This window comes from Apostichopus japonicus, chromosome 5 (assembly GCF_037975245.1).
Source record: "Apostichopus japonicus isolate 1M-3 chromosome 5, ASM3797524v1, whole genome shotgun sequence".
Taxonomy (NCBI): Eukaryota; Metazoa; Echinodermata; class Holothuroidea; order Aspidochirotida; family Stichopodidae; genus Apostichopus; species Apostichopus japonicus.
In genome coordinates, this window is record NC_092565.1 from 6,169,026 (window position 1) to 6,190,142 (window position 21,117).

The 21,117-nt window shown below is 36.1% G+C and overlaps 1 protein-coding gene across 5 annotated transcripts in view; it reads left to right on the forward strand.

Annotated features, from left to right (window-relative positions):
- LOC139967415 (dysferlin-like) overlaps positions 1 to 21,117 on the forward strand; it is a 107,579-nt gene that overhangs the window by 1,909 nt on the left and 84,553 nt on the right. For all 5 annotated transcript variants that reach the window (XM_071971165.1, XM_071971166.1, XM_071971164.1 and 2 more), the window contains exons 2-4: positions 9,915 to 9,970; positions 13,020 to 13,111; positions 14,778 to 14,883. In XM_071971165.1, the coding sequence (XP_071827266.1) occupies positions 9,915 to 9,970; positions 13,020 to 13,111; positions 14,778 to 14,883 (254 nt within the window). The remainder of the gene's footprint in view (positions 1 to 9,914; positions 9,971 to 13,019; positions 13,112 to 14,777; positions 14,884 to 21,117) is intronic.

Here is a 21,117-nt window from a genome sequence, read left to right on the forward strand (position 1 = left end):
TGGTTTCATGTGGAACTAAAAGTTTCAATTCTGTATGCACTGAAAAATGTCGAGGTTGACGGAGTTAATTTATCACAAAAAATGCTGAAAACACTAACATTTTCTGTTGTGCGCATCTTTGCAATTTTGCGGCAGTTTTCACTATTTTCTCAAAATAATTAACACATTACTGTGCGAAATTAGATCATCCGACCAAGTTGAAAATAGTGACGCGATTCATAGACTATACCTTATAATACTGAAAAGTATGCCTTATCAGACACATTTTCTTAGAAACTGAAACTCTTTGATCGCAAATGTGCCAAAGTATCATGTGTTCATTGTTTTATACATATCTTTGGCCTTACCCATCTATTACCTGACGTGACGTCATTCATTCTAAAATCCAATCAGTTTTCAATCATGTTAAATACTTTTTAGCCTTTGAAGAAGATTTTGCTAGGATCGAAACGTCAGGCCAACTTACTTTTACACATGTTAAATACAACTTAATCGTGGAAATATTATAACAATTATCACAACGAAAGACAGCAAATGAAAGAACAGCAATTATTGTAATAAGTTATATGTAAGTTTAAAAAGAGAAAATTAGGCATAAGAAGAATTCCAATCCAATCTGTTATTTCCAAACAATCATTTTATGATAATAATGATAATAATCTGAAAGCTCATTACAATATCAATAAGTAGAATCTGGTTGGTAGAAATATTAAAGCAATAACAGGAAATATACCAAATAAGGCGATATGTATACGTTTTCTAAAAATCAATATTGATCTCCAAAGCACGGAATATATAATCATGTACATCAAATACTGACATTCGATCAAATTTTAATTGGCTTTAATATAAATGAAAACGAAATGCGTGGTAGACTATGTACATGTGCATACCAATTAACGTTAGGGATTTTCATTAATGGAGACAAACATCAAAATGTATATATAAATATACATATGCAAGTCAGCTATTTTTAGATGTTTCATATATACTTAATTAACATTGACCTTGATGACTGTTGCATATCAACGTGTGTTTGTGTCGTCATAGATGTCAAACAAACTTTCAGCAATTTGGTATGTATACCAGCTCATGCCACAACCTTAGAGACAAGGATAAACTGAAAAACTGTAGTTTTATTGTGTAGTTTTATTGTGATGTTCTGACGTATATTATAAAATGAAACAATTAAATGTGCTTAATTAATGCCGCTTATAGCACTAGGCTGCAACCAGACCTTCTCCTCATGGACAAACTCCTGTCTATGTCAATGTCAACAGTACGCCCCCACCCCCCCCCCCCGTCCATTACTACCACAACCACAAAAAGTAGAAATGTTCTACAAAGCCAAAAATGGTCAACTATAGTAGCTAAGATTTTAACCTTCTCTTACTGACCCTTTCGACATGGCAGCAATTGTAATAACATTTGCTGGAACGAGTCATTTTGATTTATTCTTATTTAACCCTCATTAATTATTATTTGGGGTAAAATTCAAGGCTTAAAGTCACTAGTAAAATACCGCCATAGTTTCGCAAAATGTCTAGCTTTCTCTTTTCGTGTGCTGTAGTTAATTTTGACGGTCATGTGTATATGAACCTGAGAATATATATACTGAAGGCGATGGGTGTTTAGAGCAACTTGGTTGGGCACCTGGGACCGATAATTAAGTCACCGATCACCCCCTCCCCCCCCCCCCATTTTAAACCCTTCTTTTTGCCTTTTCTATGGTATGAAAATACACTTTTCTTTATTCCACGTTTTCCCAGACCCTCGTGATACTTTCCCGAGCCTAAATGCCCCACCCCCTTCCCCACCCCCGTCCTAACACTTATGCTTTGAGCATATAACGCACATAGTTTGCATGAAACATTATCTTCTATTCCTCAGCCAAAATGTACATGTTTAATTAAACGAGCTATAGCCTTATGTCGCATTTGTTCCGTTTGATTACACATGCGGTGAAGATATGCATAGTTGCATATAAAGTCAATAATTTTGAAATCAGTAGAGTGGACTCATTATGGAGCTGCATGAGCAAACAGTTAATATTACCTACATTAACTTTTTTTTATACAATATATGAAGCATCTTTACAAAATTACCACCGCCGGTAAAAGATGAAAAACCTTTACCGCGTATTTGCTATGCAGGTGAAGTATACTTTGTTCAAATGATTATTAATTAAAGTGATTGTTCGTGTTATTCCAAGAATCCGAGTTTGTTATTACACAATATGTTACCATGGTTTTACAGCAAAACGTAGTAAAACTATCCATTATATTGACTAGTACACAAACATGCCTATAATTAAGGATTACGCCATGGTCTATGTGACTATGTGTATATAGCAAAAACCATGGACATAAATTAGATATATATTTATGTATATAGACAAAACCCATGTAATTGATAGTGAACTGCAAATTGTCGTGTTTTATAAATATAATGGTATTATATATTGTACTATCTAAGTATTGCATATTGTGTTATTTTGCTACGAACTGCACGTCATCCAATCACTGGCGGATCCAAGGGGGGGCCAAGGGGGGCCATGGCCCCCCCCCCCAAAGGTGAGCCAAAAAGTGTTTCCGAACATCCGCTAAATCATATGATTGGAAATTAAAAAAATCGAGAGGAATAGCAGTGGTAGACTAGTCTAAACCTTTTCGTTTTCTGGTTTAAAATTAAATGCAGAGCTCCCAACTGACCCGCAATTCGCGGGAATTAGACCCGCATTCTAACACCCAAACCCGCTGACCCTCACAAGCGTCCGAAAAAACCGCATTGTAATTGTCAAGTATACATAAAAAAATTTGCATCAAATCTTGACTTAGCAACCATCATTTCTTTAGCATTTAGCATAATAGAGTATAAAACCTCCTTTACAGCATCATTTGAACCTCATATTAGCCTATATTTCTTTTCATTGGGGCGAGCAGCGAACATTTTCATGCCACGGTAAAGAATGAATTATCACCTATTATACAACACCTTATTATATTCCGGCCATTTCGTCCCCGTTTTCGCGTAGTGGCGAACGTGCACTTTTGGCGAAATTGAGTTAAATATTGTTCTTAGCTACTTCGAGGGTGAAGAATCGGTTGAGCCGGGTTAGAAGTTTTAAAACTGTCTATTTTTTTCGTTTTTTCTGACTCATTTTTGACGAATGTCCACCTAAGACCCACTCTCGTTTTTACATACTGACGAATACTTTAGTCATCATTACAACCACTCAGTAACACTATTTGTCTAAGGTCCATGCATTTTTGCATATCGACGAATATTACCCTTTGGAACAAGCCGAACATAACAACCATGCCATACTGACTTGAGAACCAACTAACTGCCATTTGAAAACACCCAGGATTATGGGAAGGTAATATCTTTATTAGTTCACCTCGTCATTTAATTGATTAATACAGTATTCATATACTACGGAAGCGTAGAAGGGACATGGTGATGAAAGAGAAACAAACTCGTCAAAATGACAAAATTCGGAAAAAGACGTTTTGCCGAGTTTAACAACTCGTCAAAACGACAAAATTATTAAATTTGCCGAGATGCAACAAGTCGTCAAAATGACAAAATTTTGAAAATTGACGTTTTGCCGAGATACAACAAGTCGTCAAAATGACAAAAATTTGAATCTCAACGTTTTGCCGAGATACAACAAACAAGTCGTCAAACTGACAAAAATCTGAAAATTGATGTTTTGCCGAGATACAGCATGTCGTCAAAATGACAAAATATTGAAAATTGACGTTTTGCTGAGATACAACAAGTCGTCAAAATGAATAAAATCTGAATGTTAACGTTTAGCCGAAATATAACAAGTCGCCAAAATGAAAAAGATCTGAAAATTGACGTTTTGTTGAGATACGACAACTCGTCAAAATGAGAACAATCTGAAAATTGACGTTTTGCCGAGATACAAATCGTCAAATCGTTACAAATGTAACATCTCCCTAAAGAAGTTCGGTTTCTCTTAGCTGTTGGCGGCTTTGCTCATCACGAGCATTACTCTAGCCTAACTTAAAACTACCGTTTTCTAGCTAAGTAATACCTATAGTTACATAATTGAAGGTCACATACTTTTACATGAAACTTTGGAAGGTACTAGCATAGTTTATACTTAAGTAGTTACTTTGCTACAAAGGACGAGGAGGGGGGGGGGGGGGGTTTAGACCGAATTACTAGAAAATCTGTATAGCAACCTTTAATACTGTCTTGCCAAATGCTTCAATTAATGAAGGATCTTTTACGATTTATCAAAGAAACATGGCTTATTCATTGGCTGACACAATTTCTTCAAGGATGGCCCAGACAAGTAAGGTTGGATAAAGGGTTATCGGAAATATTGGAAATAAAGGTTGGTGTGCCTTGGAGTGGGAGGGGGGGGGGTCCATTAAATGCTATATTATTTACTATATGTACTGATGAAATTAGGTCAAACTCACACATTTCTATAACAAAATATGGCGATGATACTGCTGTATCATGTACAATTCATAAGAGCTCTGTTGAAACTGACCAATGAAATTTTCAGTGTTCTGTAAATGACATAGTTCCAACATGTGACCGCAAGACTTTATTGCGTAACTCCCCCCCCCCCCCAAAAAAAAAATAAGGGAAATTTGTTTTTGAAAATAAACCATAAAACATGAAGGTCTCATTCTATCAAGGTCGCAACGTATTATTATTATTATTGAGGGATCTGATGTGGCTAGAACCTCCAAAACTGAGTACTGGGAGTATACAGTGACGACAGTTTGACCTTTTCTTGCAAAGCATTAACCCTTTGTATACTGTACTGAAAACTCTCCTGCACAAATCGAGCAGAAATCTAAGAAATCCACACAAAATACCAAACGTAAGTTTACAGCAACTCATTTATTTACCGTGCTGCTTTATACATTCCATTCGAGCACTTAGAATGTTTGTTATAGTTTGTTTGTTATATCGTTTTATGTAATAACTTTTGTATTAGTAGATGTATTTTATATGATATCCTATCATCTTGACATTTTCTCCCTTTTTATATTAGTTATTCTTGGACTGTTTGGTATCCTATCATCTTAAAAAAAAACTTTTATATGAGTTATTCTTCTTGTTGAGGTGTTATATGACTCCTCTCTATAATTTTTATATGTATACTGGAAGGAAATAAAAAGAAGGAACAACATACTACAGTACATCTTGGAAACACTTGAACAATGGCACAGTTATTTCCTTCTTTAAATCTGAGGATTCACACGAGGTTGGGTTGGATATTATGAATGTGCCTGTGAGCGTAAGAAATTTTTTATATGTATACTGGAAGGAAATAAAAAGAAGGAACAACATACTATAGTACAACTTGGAAACACTTGAACAATTGCACAGTTGTTGGGTTGGTTATTATGAATGTGCCTGTGAGCGTAATAAAATTTCACATTCCGTTTAAGGGGATAGTATAGTGGAATAGCTTCCCAAAGCGTTTGAAGGATACTTAGAAACTATCGTCAGAGACATTTCACGTAATACACTAACTTGAAAATGAAGACTTGCACACAATTTTCCGTAGTCTGTGTGCTTTATAAGAGTTCCGACTTAACAGATTACGCCACTGGAACTATTATTTTTGCAACTGCATGTGTTCACATTTCATCATATACCTTGTCTATTTTATACATTATAGAAAATGGTGGGGGTTCTTTAAAATAAATAGGACCAATATACTGTATAACCCTTTCAGCAGCCGGCTCTCCTTGCCCTCCCTACCTCAACATCTCTCTATCCGACACCCTACATTTCACCCAAGAAACACATACTAAAACACTTACATCCGCCCATAACCCATACAAATTCCTTGTCTATTTTATACATTGCAACAAAACGTGGGCGTTCTTTATAAATTAATAAGACCAATATACCACCATTTCAACAGCCGGCTCTCCTTGCCCTATATACCACCTCCCCTCGTCATATCCGACTCCATCCATGTCACTCAAGAAAAACATACTAAACACGTATGTTGATACCTGCGTATAACCCATTCCTTGTCTATTTTATACATTAAAGTAAACCGTGGACATTCTTTTTAAAATTAATAAGACCAATGTACCACCCCTTCGATTATTTTCTTCTATCGTAAGGTTATTCCACCTAACCCCCCCCCTTCCTCTCCCCATGTGACAGTGAACATTCACGGTGTACCCTATGGCTACTACACACAAAAGTGACGAATACAAGTCTGTGACAGGACGAAACCTCAAAATTTAGTTCTAGCACAGTGATCAATGTGTGGCGAATGTCTAAAATTAACTGAAAATGACATGACATAACGACGAAAATGTTTACACTAAAATTACTACTATGTAAGAAATTTCAGCAACAAACATGAGAACTCAAAGTTCTATTTGTTATATTTAAAATATTGACAACTTTCGGTAAAAAAAGTCCTCTTTTAGTTACGCTATACTAAAGTCAAAATATGAAAATCTTTAGAGCGCGTTTTCTCAAAACTCACATTTTGAACATTCGTCACTACGCCAGAACGGGGACGATTTGATTGGTCAATTGCTCGTCGATTGCATGCAAAATCCGCTCTATTGCACGCTATGATGATAGAACCATGCGTTATACTTTTTTGGTAGCACTTTTTTCAATGGTAAGAGAGCAGAGAAACCTGTCTGTTCAAAACAATCTGTTGCATGAGTGCATTTTACATCCAATTATATCCAAATTTGAAGGTGTTGTATAAAACAAATAATGAATGGTAATTTGTTCCATTCAACTCGGCTGCGCCTCGTTGAATGGAACATTCCATCTTTCAACTCATGAAATATTTGCACTATTGCACTCATAACCAATCATTATTTGTATACTATTCAATTTATTGATGTTACACACAAAAAAAATGCATATTTCTCAGAAAATGTTGGGTGACAAAAGCCTTTCTAAGTGCCACCATTTTACATGTAGGCATCACCAGGATTCCAAAAAAACTTCAAAAGGGGAGGGGGACACCCCCTCCCCTTATACCCCCCCCCAGGACGGCGATTCGTGGCATGGACCAGCATTTGCCTTCTCAAGAGTTGGGAGCTATGTAAATGTATGAGCATGAGGATTTACAGTTTAACACCATTTTGCAGTTACAGGCTGGTTGTAAGAAATTTATAACTTATGAGAAATCAAATTTCTTGAGAAAGATGATCTCAACTTTGTTTTATAAATATTTTAGAAAATTACACCTGGGAAACATTTTTTTTAGAAGTAAATTAACATCACCATTGTACACTTTTGTCGCACCAAATTGCATCTGAGGGCATTCAGAAATAGAAAATTTTCCAAAGGGGAGGGGTCTAAGGGGAGGGGGTCACCCCCTCCCCTTAGACCCCTCCCCATATCACTCTAATGCCACTTTGGCCCCTCCCAAACAATGGCCCTGGATCCGCCAGTGCATCCAATCGATTGGTATACCTTCATTTGTATATTTATATTAGAAGATAATTTCGTCATTTGTAACTATATATGCATCGAAAGGGATTGTTTATTCAATGAAATGTCATTTTTTTCCTTTCCTTTCCTTTCCCCTCCCCTTCCCCTTTCCCTTGCATAGCCACCGCCCCACCTCTTCGTTTACAGTGGCACACAAACATGCCACTCCCTCGTCCACACACACATGCATACACACACGTATACCTACCCGCAACAATCGTATATGACGTAATTTCTACTTTGGGTAAACTTATCGAGCCACTGCGTGCTTTCATATAAGCACGATTCGGGTCAAGTTTCTTAACGCTGATTTACCAATTTTGAATAGAGTGGTTAGATATGCTTGGAAAGTTGAATAAATTTAAGACTACTAATACTGTATAACCAACACGGTAAAATGATTTCAATCAAAGCGAAAACGATTTCCTTTGGTTAATAACACCGCAGTGTCCGTTAGTCTAATCATTTGATGCCAAATTTAAATTATGTAAAGCCCTCCTTTTGACTAATAAATGTGAAATAAGGAACATACTGGATCTGAAGAAGGGTGTAAATAGTTCATCACTTTGATGCAACTTACTATTGAAATGAAGAACTTATATATATATAACAAGGATCAATTGGCAATTAACGTTAGTGCGTACTAGACTATTTGTGTTGAAACCGTGGAATTATGAAGAAATTTCTAGAGTAGCCATAAAACCGGAAATAAACAAGATAGTAAATGTTCAGTTATTTGGTATTAATGAAAGTCCTTATATACCCATTTGTTTCGTAAATTGTTTTAAAATTAAATGGAAATAGTTGAACAAATGGGGCATTAAAACATTTTCATAATGACGCTTCCTGATAACTTGGTATCACCAGGGGCTGCAGAAAGTTATTAAATCTGGGTGGGGGAGGGGTGGGGGGGGGGGAGTAAGGGAACGAGAGGGAACGAACAAAGAAAGAAGTTTCTAGTTGTCAATTAAATTCAAAAATTACTACATTGCCACCAAAACGGATGAAAACAATTTCTGTCAAGTCCACAACAAAAAAAAAATGGGGGAAGAAGAAAATAAACATATTTAGAGCTTCGCGATTTCATAATAAGCATACGTTTTAATTTCATCTTCTTATCAATACCACAGGAACTATATATGCGATGAACCTAATTTGCATATAAGCCTAGTAGTGTGGGGAGCCATTCTTGTTTTTAATGGGTCAATTAAACTATATAGTAACCAGCTATAATGGCACATTTTCGGCAAGAATGAAGACATTTTATTTCACATTAGACCTACGTGACGATTGTATTATTAACTACCGTAAGTGGATGGGAAAGCAAGTGGATTACTCTTCCGTTTGAACCTTTTGAATTATCCACTCATGTGTAATCATGATGGTGCAATTTACTGGTAATTTCTCAGTAAACAACCACTTAAGGACAATTAAATCACGAGGTTTATAGATATTAAATTCTTATCATATAGGTAATAGATCCCTCGTCTGGTGAAATATTTTAAGGCCGCGACCCCCATTTTTTTTTGAGATATAGTTAAACATTAGTTAAGCGAAATTATTGAACAAAATCCGTCAGTTTTACTCATTTGTTGTACATTGTGATAACATAATGCTTTTGTGCTGATGCTGCTTTTGAGATTCAAAATTCAGGTCTCGGATATATAACGGAAATAAGAAAAACAACGACTTTCCCTTCTGGGGCCTGTAGCAGGCACCTTGACCGACGATTTTATGCTACTGCGTCAAAATTTGATTTAGCGGGTTGGTGTAGGTAGAAATATCCCAATGAAACATATGCATAATTGGAATCCATGAATTTATCCACGTGCGTGTTCGCAAAATATATATGCAGTGGTCCAATTGTTTTTTTAAGGATATGTGCGAAGAAAATCGGTGTTACTTTGTTCATGGAAATGCATTTCCCTTGGATAGGACTATACTTTTAAATGTAAACCGTGTTAATGTCACTTTAAATCAATTCGTCTTCATACAAATTTTGTATTTTAATTATGGGCACAGGAGGGCAAATTTCAGAAGATTGATGTGACCGTCCATGCATGAGTTGACCGTGACTACAAAATCCGCGAAGGGAGGCGATGGGTAATTAAAGGGTTTTGTAAAGTGTTGAGTTGCGGGCAGGGCACCATTCCCCGGGAACGTTGTTTGTCCAGTCTATCGCCGGTCGATTCCTAATGGTTTCCTCGGAAACGTTGATTATACTGTCGCCATGGGCGAAATATCTACCTTGCAAAGTTTACTGTCATTTCCATTGCACTATATCTGGATATCGATGATTAAGGCATGGGGTTCTTAGTTCACAGTATCCATTCATTATATGTCAGCTCATTCACCGGCGTTGACCTAAGTTCGTGCATATTTTAAGATCATGTCTTTTCTTACGTTATTTTTTCTTGATTTCTTTCTTCCAGGGCAATTTAAATCTACCGAAGTAATAAAAAATGAGCTAAACCCGGTCTGGAATGCTGTGAGTATATAACTTTAAGTCTTTTAAGAGATGATACAGATGTAGTTTTATAGTTGGTATCGTTTTCCTTGTTCGAGCCCAACTATACAATATGTTCCCTTTTTGCGCTCCATAGAAAAACAGGGTAACCTGCTGTTCAGCTGATGAACGGAAGGTCCGATCATCATTCTGTAATGTGCATGCAAGGCCTAGGCATCATATAATTGGCTGTAACACTACTACTGAATGCCAATGGACTCCTCATTCGTATCATAGTCAGCAAATGCAATGTCCACTTCGCAATTCCGACTCAACTTGTGTTTAGCGATGTCACGTTTACAAGCGTAAACCAGAATTAACACAGCCTTTGGATCGTGTCTCTACTTGGAATGTCACTTACGTTAGGCAACTTTATCATAAGCCAGTAGTATAGGTCCAACTTAAGTTGAGCTACACTAGACCTAAGCTAGACTAGGCCTCACTAACATAGTACGAGTAGTAACAACGAACGTTACCAACTGACCTTGGCCAAACCTGTCAGTACTGCGGACTGGATCATAATAGCTGATTCATGACGGTCGTTAAACCTAGATTTACTTGTTGGAAGAGCGGGATTATTTAACAGTATCACATGACTAACGATGCAGTTAGTAGCAAGTAATATACTAATAAATGATGTGGAAAAAATAATATATCTATCGATTACAATGCTTCAAAAGTTATGATTAATTAGAATCCTTCTAGCTTCCCTTTGTCTGGTCTATATTTGAGATCAGATTTTAGGTAAGCTCAGTAATCTGGTGAAAGCATTACTGATTCAGCCAATTCACATGCTGGTATACGATACTATTGTACTGTAATATTAAAACAAAATGAACAATATAATTGTTATCATAATTTATCATTGTACCATATATTACTATATGTAACAATATTAACGTGGATGTTTTATATTGGGTTATTATTATACAATATTAATATTGTATGATACTATGTGAATCTGGTGACTGATTAGATCACAAGGTGCTGTCAAGGAGTGTTAGCTCAGTGGTTAACGCCGGTGCCTTTCAATCATAAGGGTCCCGAGTTCGAGTCACTCCAAGATTAATGTATGTCGTTCAGTTACAGAGTTGTTGACAATTCATAATCATGGACCTTAAATATGAATCTGAGAGACTGACTTTGGTCAGCTTGCGGCTTTGATAAGCCAATGATGGCTTCTTTGCGAGTTCCTGCTTGCAGGAGTATCTAAAATACATACATTCATACATACATACAATGTGTATGGTTCCCTCTGTTTCTAAAGTGATTTAACCATATTGCACTTTCCACTGATTCAGTCATTAGCCATGCAACAAGAGTTCCTTCTTTCCAGACAAACCCTATATTGCAGAAGAATAGGCTACTGTACTGACATAGTTCTTGCTCAAAAAAAGTGCAATCAGGTGTCAACTTGTTTTGTATTAAACCAATCGATTACAATATGGCAACGTCTGTCCAGAGGTTTACCTGTAACTTAAGATGTTCTTAGCTATCTGACGAAAAGAAAAAGTAGTTTGGTGGGGTAGTTTAAGCCATCTTTCATAAACAGAGAAACAAAAACGAATTAGAAAGATTACAATTCAATTGATAAAAACAAAGAGCAAGCTTAGAAATTGAAACAAAAGCTTAAGTTTCAGAACAGGAAGCAGAAGAGGTCTAAGAATAGCATAGCTTGTGCGAGTAGACCACTTTTATATGAGTAGACCCCTTTCATGCGAACATTATCATAGGCTTCCAGTCATTTTGTGTCCCCCAAGAAGAAGAAGAAAAGAATAGAAATTGCTTTAATTATAAACAAGACTTTGAAAGCATAAGCTTTTGTGATTACATAGTACAAATTGTCCAGAAATCTAGCAGTTCAGGTATTTAACCTAAAGGCAGTTGCACAATCAGCTTAGATGTGCTTTCCCAGGACAATTAACTTTCCTTCTTATTTTGTGGATAGTCCCAACCTTGCCTTGTGTAATAGTGCAACCTATTTTTTACATATGTTGCAGTGAATGAAATGCACTTATAGTGTATGAATGTGGTATTTGCATATCTTCAATTCTGACAAAATTGTTTTTCACTTATTTGGAGATCTTGCAACAAGGTTTATTGATAATGGTTCCGGTAATTTAGGTCTTACTGCGGCTATGATGATAATTATCACAACAGCCTTATACCAAATAGAAAATATAGGACAAAATACTATTATTATTATTTTTTCCAGTTCTGACCTGAGAATGTACAGGCACTTTAATCAGTTTTGCCTTAAAGGAGCATTTGAACGTACACCTGTCTAAACGCTTTAATTAAAACTAAGTTTTTCTTAAAATTCTGCTGCTTTTCTGGGTTGTACGAGATGAAGCTGGGGTGTCATCTCTTGTTACACAGTATGCAAGGTACTTTACTGTGGCTACAAACTGGCATTCTAGCAAAGATATATAGTTATGTATCGATTGTCACCAATTAAAAGGATTATCAGGTAACAAAATGTCAGACTTATATTGAAAAGAAAATAAACATTCCACATTACAATAGCAGAAAACCTCATCTCAATATCTTACCCACATCTTGAGAAATTGTTGATTGAAGTTGATTGAATGTAACCTTATGTTGATTGGCCAAAACCTTCAACTGTACTCTGGTCTATGAAGTTGGATCATAAATTGTGGTCTGCTTTTATTACTTGACAATCTAGTGCTCATGATATCCCTGAAAATCACTGTAAACATTTTATTTTGAGGCCATAGAAAACATTTGTCTTTTCCTATGGAGCTATTTGTAGATTCTGAGCATTTTGCACCGTCTGTGTGTGCTAAAATATTCCAGATCCTTTCATAGACGCTCGAGCCTCTGATGTCCAAAGGAGCATTTCTCAAAAGCTGAAATTGGTTTAGAAATTCAACCTTGGCTTGATAGCAGTAGTATTCAATGAAAGACATTGTATCAATATTAACTCGTATAATGATTATCTATTGTTCTATTCAGCAAAACGAGTGTGTATCGATGTGGAAAACAAATTTTTCCGGTTTATTCTTTTCAGAGTTTGGAATGGGACCTGGCTAACAAACCTCTTGGTCCAACTGATGTCTTGGAGATTGATGTTAGAGATTGGGAGCTCGTTGGTCGTAACAGGTAAAATAGTTTCATTCATGCTGTTTTCCTGCCTCTCAATAGCAGTCAAACTTTAGAATTACCTATTTTCTCTTCAATTTCATGTTTACAGTTGTATCGAAATAGAAATGAATAACAGAATTGAGATTGATCTAGGTGAAAAGTTTTTATTTGTTGAGAAGGAGACAACTTAACCTGAAAGCTTATACACAGAAAAGAGCTAGGCCAATCTGATATAAATTCTTGATGAACGATAATGTCGGAAATAAGCAATACTCTGTGATTAAATCAAATATGACAATTAAAGCAATTTCTCTCCCTGTACCATGCACAAGTCTTCATGCAGTTGTGTAGCCGAGTTAAACGGTAACTTTCACATCCTCTATACTTACACATTTAATAAAACATTTCTTCTATACTTTTGCTAACATCATATTTCATATGCAGTATCAGGCCAAAAAATGATGCATAAACAGTGATTATAGTTAAGTTTGTAGCATTTGTTTTGCTGATAGCCTTATTCTCATCTGTTGTCATGGGAACACAATTTTTTGATTATATATAGTAGTACTATTCATATGCCCATATTAAACAGTCTGCCATGTATATTTTCATGGTACAGAGCTTTACCAGATCTACCCTAGTGTTGTCATAAGTAGAGCATTAACACAAAACCTACAGGGGGTCTTCTGTTAAACCTATTAATGGCAGTACAGTAAATAACAGTCCATAAACAATAGTGATCAATTGGTAAACTTTGATAGGGTAATTGCAGCAGCCTATATACTGATCGTAGAGAAAATACTAATATATATCTATCCTTCTGATGGAGATGCATGGAGATGGTCCCATTCAATTTGGACAGAAGCCTTTGTCTGAAACTTTCTAACAAATGTGGAGTTGTTTTAATATTTGGCAACATTTTTGTTATAACATATTTTTTAGTACCTGCAACATTAACAGAGTACAAGGGAAAAATTTACCTGGGTTTCCCATAGTAACATTCTCTGCAAAAATGTGCACATTGCTATACAAGTGCAAAGATGTATACAGGGAATGACTTATAACTCTGTAGGAATGTTTGCTGGTTTTCTTCAACACTTGGGACAACCTGGATACCGTGTCAAAATCGTCAGAACAGCAAAACCAGTTGTCCGAAATGAAATTGTAGAATAGAATGGGGGTATTTACTGAGTGCTTCGGTAGTCTCTATCATCCAACTAGAATTTAAGTCGTCTCAGACACCCTCCGGCAAGTCTTCAGATTTGACCCTGCCAGTGAAACATAGCTCAGGCAGGTATAATTTAAAATTTTGTGTTGCAAAAACATCTCAAAAGTTCATTATGGAATTTATTAGATTTACAACCAAAAACTATTTTTTTGAGATATTTTCTGTAAACTAATGTTGTGGATCCACAATGCATATTACATTAGTAATATGCATTGTGTTGTCAATGACAACATCATACATTGTCTGCATCAGTGTTCTGGGTCATTGACAAAAATGGCCTCCAAAGTTTGCAAAGATGGATGTTTCTCCTCGGTAAAAGTTTGTTTCCTCTTTCTTGGTATTTATCAAAGTGAATGTTTTTAATTGCAAAGTGATCCTACGAATGCCCTTTCAACTGGATCGTTTTTACTGTCTTTCCTAATTAAACGATAAATCTGTTTGCATTTCTTCCGGCAGATTACTAGGGAACGCTACGGTGTCCCTGAGAGATGTTCTGCAGTCACGTAGGCACAACACTCACCACACCGTAAATTTAGCGGATGGTACCGGACGGCAAACGACAGTAAGTAGTCGATCCTGCATGGATCACTGGATCTCGAGAGAATTTTATGTCCTTGTTTTTTAATTTTTTTTTGTCCCCTCTCTTGTCCTCCTCGCTTGTCTTATTTCTTAGGTGAATCAGGGTTTCTCAGACCACTACTTATTTCTTTCCTTCTGATTCGTTTCGTACAGAACTGCTGTTAAAACCGAGCGACAAGTTATCAAGATGTCTTTGACAAACATATATGATAGCAAGACAATGTAGTAATACAAACAAAGTATAGTCAACTCTCAAGGATAAAATCAATGGCTGTGATGGTGTGGGATAAATGTTTTGGCATATGATGTTATGTAGGTTTTAAAGGGCATCACAAGTTGATGCTATAAGTTTAGTGTATTGAAGTTCAATCATATCCAAAAGTAACTGATAATACAAAAAGAAAGAGAAGAAGAGGAAAGGGGGGTGTGGGGGGGGGAGATAATGCTAAGCAAAGACACATATACAGTAGCTGAAGGAGGTGCATATTCAGTTAATATACTTACAGTAGCTTTCAAGCACTACAATTGTAGCTATGGGGAATATTTCCCATTGTTAAAGGTGACTATTGTTGTTTTCCAATGAAATATCAAGACAAAATGAAGTTATATAGAAATATCCAGACTGGCAACAACAAAAACAATATTGCATTCAAAAAAAGGTTTCCTAAATTAGCCTCTGCCATATGATCATCATTACAGACCACGGTGATCAAATTCCTGGATTAAGGAATGGTTTATCCAGTAAAATAGTTTCCATTCAAACAACCTTAACTAGACCGAGGAAACAATATATCAAGGTGCGATTTCTCCAGGAAATGAAGAATATATATGTCACTGGAATATCCCCATTAATACATCACCATTGTACAATCTTTCATCTTTCTATGCAGATGAACCTAGGCCCTAGCAAAAGTTAACATATATATATAAAAGAACCATTAAGGCAGAGCTTTTCTTAATTACTTGTCATACAACTGGTAAAATTTTTCCCAACAGTTTTTATTGCTGTAAATCAGATATACTTCACTGTCTTTTATATGCAAAGCCAGTGTAAGAGTAATAGTTGAATGAATCTGGTTCAAAGTACGATATGTTTGATGGTCATTTTATCAATTAAAAATGGCAACAACAGCTGCCTTAATTGAGCTGTAGCAGTTAGCTCATCAATCAGTGGAAGCTTGATCAATCGGTTTGACTCCCAGGATCAGAAATCATCGGTTATTAGCCGTTTCCGTGATTCTGAGTCATGCTATAGGTACGTTATTGCGAGCACGCAACGCCAGTTAAGATATAGATCTATGTATATTCATCACTTGCATGTAGAACTACGAAATTATCCATACTTCAAGAAATGTTGAGTACACGATGATTTTACTGCAATTTTAAAATTTTCTATCAGATGGCAAAGATATACATCTATCCAGATACCTCACAGTTAATCCTTACTATTCATAAAAGACTGCATATATGCAATACACTTGTCGTTTGACAGTAGTTATATTTTGTTTTGTCGATTTGAAACTGTCACTTTATCATGAAGGGTTCATTCATGTTTTTCTGTTGACCCAAGTTTGATAAATAAATTTACAACAAAGCTAGGTTAAACTGTTATGATCAACACTTGTTTTATCAAATGCCAAAACAGGAATCTATTGGCTAAGGTGAAAAAAGGATTTAGGAAAGGGGGTGCAGAAACAACCATGAAGTTGACAATAAATACATCGTGGGTCTCTTTCCCTGTAATATATATTGTTGTTGGTAAGTCGGCTTTGCAATAGCTGGAGTGGGTGGGGTGGGATTGATGAGGTGGGGTGGGATTGATGGGTTGGGGTGGAGCATGTGCTACCCAGGATGGTGGTTACAGATGATGTATATGACACATTATTGAACCATCACAGACTTGCTCCATCCTAACCTTTGCTAGAGGGACAAAGAAAAATGAATATATTCGAAGAATTACACAATTGCGCCCAAGTAAACTTAAGGCATAATAATAATAATACTAAAATTGATAAAGTGCCACAACTATAAACATATTCTGTTGCACTGTACAATGAAAGAAGGATAAAGAGAAGCAAAGTGAACAAAATACAAAAAGGATACAAAAAATAAAGCAGAACAGATTAGACATCAAAAGCTTGCTTAAAAAAGTAAGTTTTAAGTTAACATTTAGAAAGACCAATCGAGGAGCACATTTTGAGATCAGTAGGAAGAGAATTCACCAGGCAAGGGAGTGCATACTGTTACCACTCATCACATATGCAACTTGAAACTAAAAGTGACTGTTCAGTTGCTTCTAAGACGATCGTAATTTATTAATTGTGAGGAGGAGGTTTCCTATTTCATTTCCGCTATTCTTTTCCACGCCTATAAAGTACCAGCACTTTGTAGTAGGTTCTCTCATCTATTCCGTTTGTATGCGAGCCTAACCGAACAAGTGGTTTAGTAGTTTTATTTATGTGTATATATTGACTTACTTGGGCTTTCTGTATTACTGCATGTATGTGTATGTATATATCTAGGTAATGCATGGTTTGATATCACCAGCAAAATTATGAGCAAATTTGCTGACAAATGGTAATTTAGAATGGTTGGTTATGGTTGGTGACTCTAATAAAAGAGATCACCTAAACTTGGACAGCAGCTGGTATCGCAGACCTAGCTGGCTGTAATTCATCCGCAGTTTGATATGAAACAAGCCAGTGGTTTCATAACGAATGTTTGTGCATACGTACGTGATTGATGGCCCCATTTAGGGATATAAAATGAACGCCACAAGCTGGGAGATCCATAACGAACTAAATGTCTCAAAATAGAAAAAAAAACACATTTCATGGAAGGGGTGATACTGCTGATATTGAACAATTATAATATTTGTTGGCTATATATGGTATAATCTTTGTTAATATATCATATTTATAGCGTAATTTTAACTGTGGAGGTTTGGACATGTTTCCCTTCAAAATTCAAAATACCTTTGAAATATTAATTATTTGTTTTCTGAAATGTGGATGGGATTTGCTGCCAATCACTGTAAAAGGTACAAGTTTATGTTTTGGCCTCATGGAAATGGCTCTTGATTGTCTGGTTCGTGTTTCGTGTCTCGTTTATTTGTTTTCCTACCACATTAAATAGTACAAGTTACACAAAAACTAATATGAACAGCAATGAAGTAGAGGAAAGTAAAACTGAAATACCCAGAGGAGCTTGTCGAAGAGTTTCACCTCCTAAAAACTGAAAAAAAAAACAGGAACTAAAGGGAGATAGACATACTGTAGCAAAACAAAACTTATTATATTAATACGTATCCCGACTTCAGAGAACCCATGTACCCTCATAAACCCTCCCCATAACAACCCCCCAACCGCCCCCCTCCCCCACCCACTGTTTCTGCTGTCTGTATATTACCTACAATCCTTACATGTATGGATGCCAGTACATAATCCTCTTAGCACCTTACTGTACATTGAATATTCATATATATATATTAACATAATGTATATGACCCAAAGACAGTCCATCTTTTTACTTAGATAATTGGCATCTTTTGTCAAAATATAACAGATAGGTAATTATGGTATCTTGATCGTAAAGTATTTACATAATTTGTTGTGAGCATACCTGTCGAAAACTAGTCAGAATGTGAATTTTTCTGTATGTCAGTCTTAATTTTGCACCATACTCAGGAGCCAATAGTGAAATGTGTGCGAGTGTTCCACCTTGCAAAAGAAATGGGGGAATGGCTCAGAAGGGTGGAGGGGTGTGGCAATATTCTTTGTTGACGGACTTTATCTACTGATAGAAGTTTTTAAACATTCATAAATAAAGTCTTAAATACTAATCTAGAAGTAATTACAGTTGACAATGTGGCATATAAACTACATAAAAAAAAACTGGTGAACCTCTCTGTCAACCGTATCAAAGTATTATAACACTGACGATACATCGGTCACTCGAGAAATCGTCGGTAAACTTGATTCTCAACTTGAAATTCATTAGTGTCCCCGCGTACAAACAATGCAGTTGTCCATCGGACAGAGAATGGATGTAACTAATTTGTGTCGGCTTTTAAGGAGAAGACAGTAAAAACATCTCTGTTTATGATGGGAGTTAAAGACCTTTCCCCTTTACTGCTCCATCGATTACCCTAGAAGCCAGTCAATCAATCATTGACCGAAGGTTCTATGTAAGTTCTACCTCAGTAATCATGATATTAAAAATATTACAGGTGTGGTTTAACATGTTCGGTTCAGGTCGTAGCAACCATCTGTTTTCGGGTCATGTAAACTCATCTGTAGTGTATATCATTTCTCAGTATATATATATATATACTGTACTACAATTTAAATTACATATTCATTTGCCTTTGTTGTTGACTTCCATTTCATTTACCAGAGTCTGTTCAAATTAGTATCTCTTTCGAGATCCGGCTTTAGGAATCACAAATGATTTCGAGTTGGTTAACATCATGTTTGCTCTCTAGAGTAAGGCAAATATGTCACCAAAACAGAACTAGTATTGTTCGATACAGGTGACAAACGCCTACATTGGAATAACGACCTTCCTTACCTCTAGACATACAATCAGCGTCCATAGCCTAGTGGTTAGGGTGTCCGCATATAAAGTGAGAGGCCCGGGTTCGAGTTTTTTCACTGTTCTTGAGTTGGAAAATCCAGAACAGTGAAAAAACTTCCAGCCCGGGCCTCCCACTTTATATGCAGACACCCTAACAGTAAGTGGTATATGTATGACAGATATAAAGTAAATAAATAAAGCTCAACACACCATAAAAATTCCACTTCACGACCGGTTTCATCCTTTTGGGACTCATCAGGCGAATGTCGGAATCGAACGCAGGATCACAGACCGAAGTCCGTATTACTCGACCACTGTGATTCTACTGGTGTGTGAATGCGTGTACACTGGCTTTGTATTATATCTGTCATTGAGGGCATATTACCCAAGTCTTATGATTGTACAGAGTGCACCCTCTGTGCTTCGAATCTGACAATTTACACAGAATTAACACTTTTTATAGGCAAACCAAGCCGTATATAGATATGTGTGTGTTACTGCATGTATCAGATGATTTCTGTTTTTGGAATTTAGGTACAGTCATCTGTAGTAAAATACAACTCTTTTAGTATATATATATATATATATATATCACTGCATATATAAGATGTGATAAGGTAGATAAATCACATGTGTGAAATGTTACTAGAAGGAGATGAAAAAGGACAAGAAGTTTTGAACTAACCATGTGTAGGCAAAGAAAAAACTCTGAGGGAAAACAGTTAAAGAAGAGACCTATCTTAATTGGGAATATCCTATCTTATAGCCAGCCACTGATATGATTACTTAAACTACCTCGTTACCGCATTTGTCAAGAAATATTCAGCTAAACTCCTCACCAACTTTAAAGAATGAATGTCAATTGTATTTTAATGCTTTTGGTTTTATTCAAAATAAATTTCTCAGAAATGGGATTGTAGCAAACATGATAAATTTTATTGACAAATTTGATACATTTTCAATGAAGTAATGACTTGAACCAAGGCTTTTATAAATATTTTCTGAGATGTCTATAAAGTTTGGTTGGGATGAGTACATTTTGATAATTCACAGTCAGTATAATTTAACAAAGAAAATTTTATAATGTAGCAATTTTGCTCTTTTGAACACAAGGGGCGCGCTACTTTTCCCAATGATAGAGTTGCATGCTCGATACTTAATTCAAAGCGTTTTGAATTTGATAGGAGCTAAGTATGATCTCAGCGTTAAATCAACCATGTTAATCTTTCACACAGCACGGACGTAAAAAACTGCAGTCATCATGCATGCAGCACTTAGAATTCATCTAATTTGTACAGCTGGGCTTTAAGTGCATGGTTAACTAAACAGTGATGTCCTAAATATTGCAGAGGAAAATTTATATCAACAGATATTTTCTGATGGTTTGATTGGGCTTATAAAATATTTTGCAAAAAGCTGTCAGAGAATACATCATACTGTAGGCCTCTCTACTCATTTCAAAGAAAGCTCTTTGGCAGAGTTTAGGTCACTTTGACATAATTTACTTTATTCTATGATACACTTCATCATAGTCATCAGGGAATCCTAATGCTTGAGTCATAAAGTTAGGACCTTCTTTTCTGGTTGACATTTACTCCATAGTTGCACCTGGAAACTGTATTGTTACATGTCTGTGACTGAC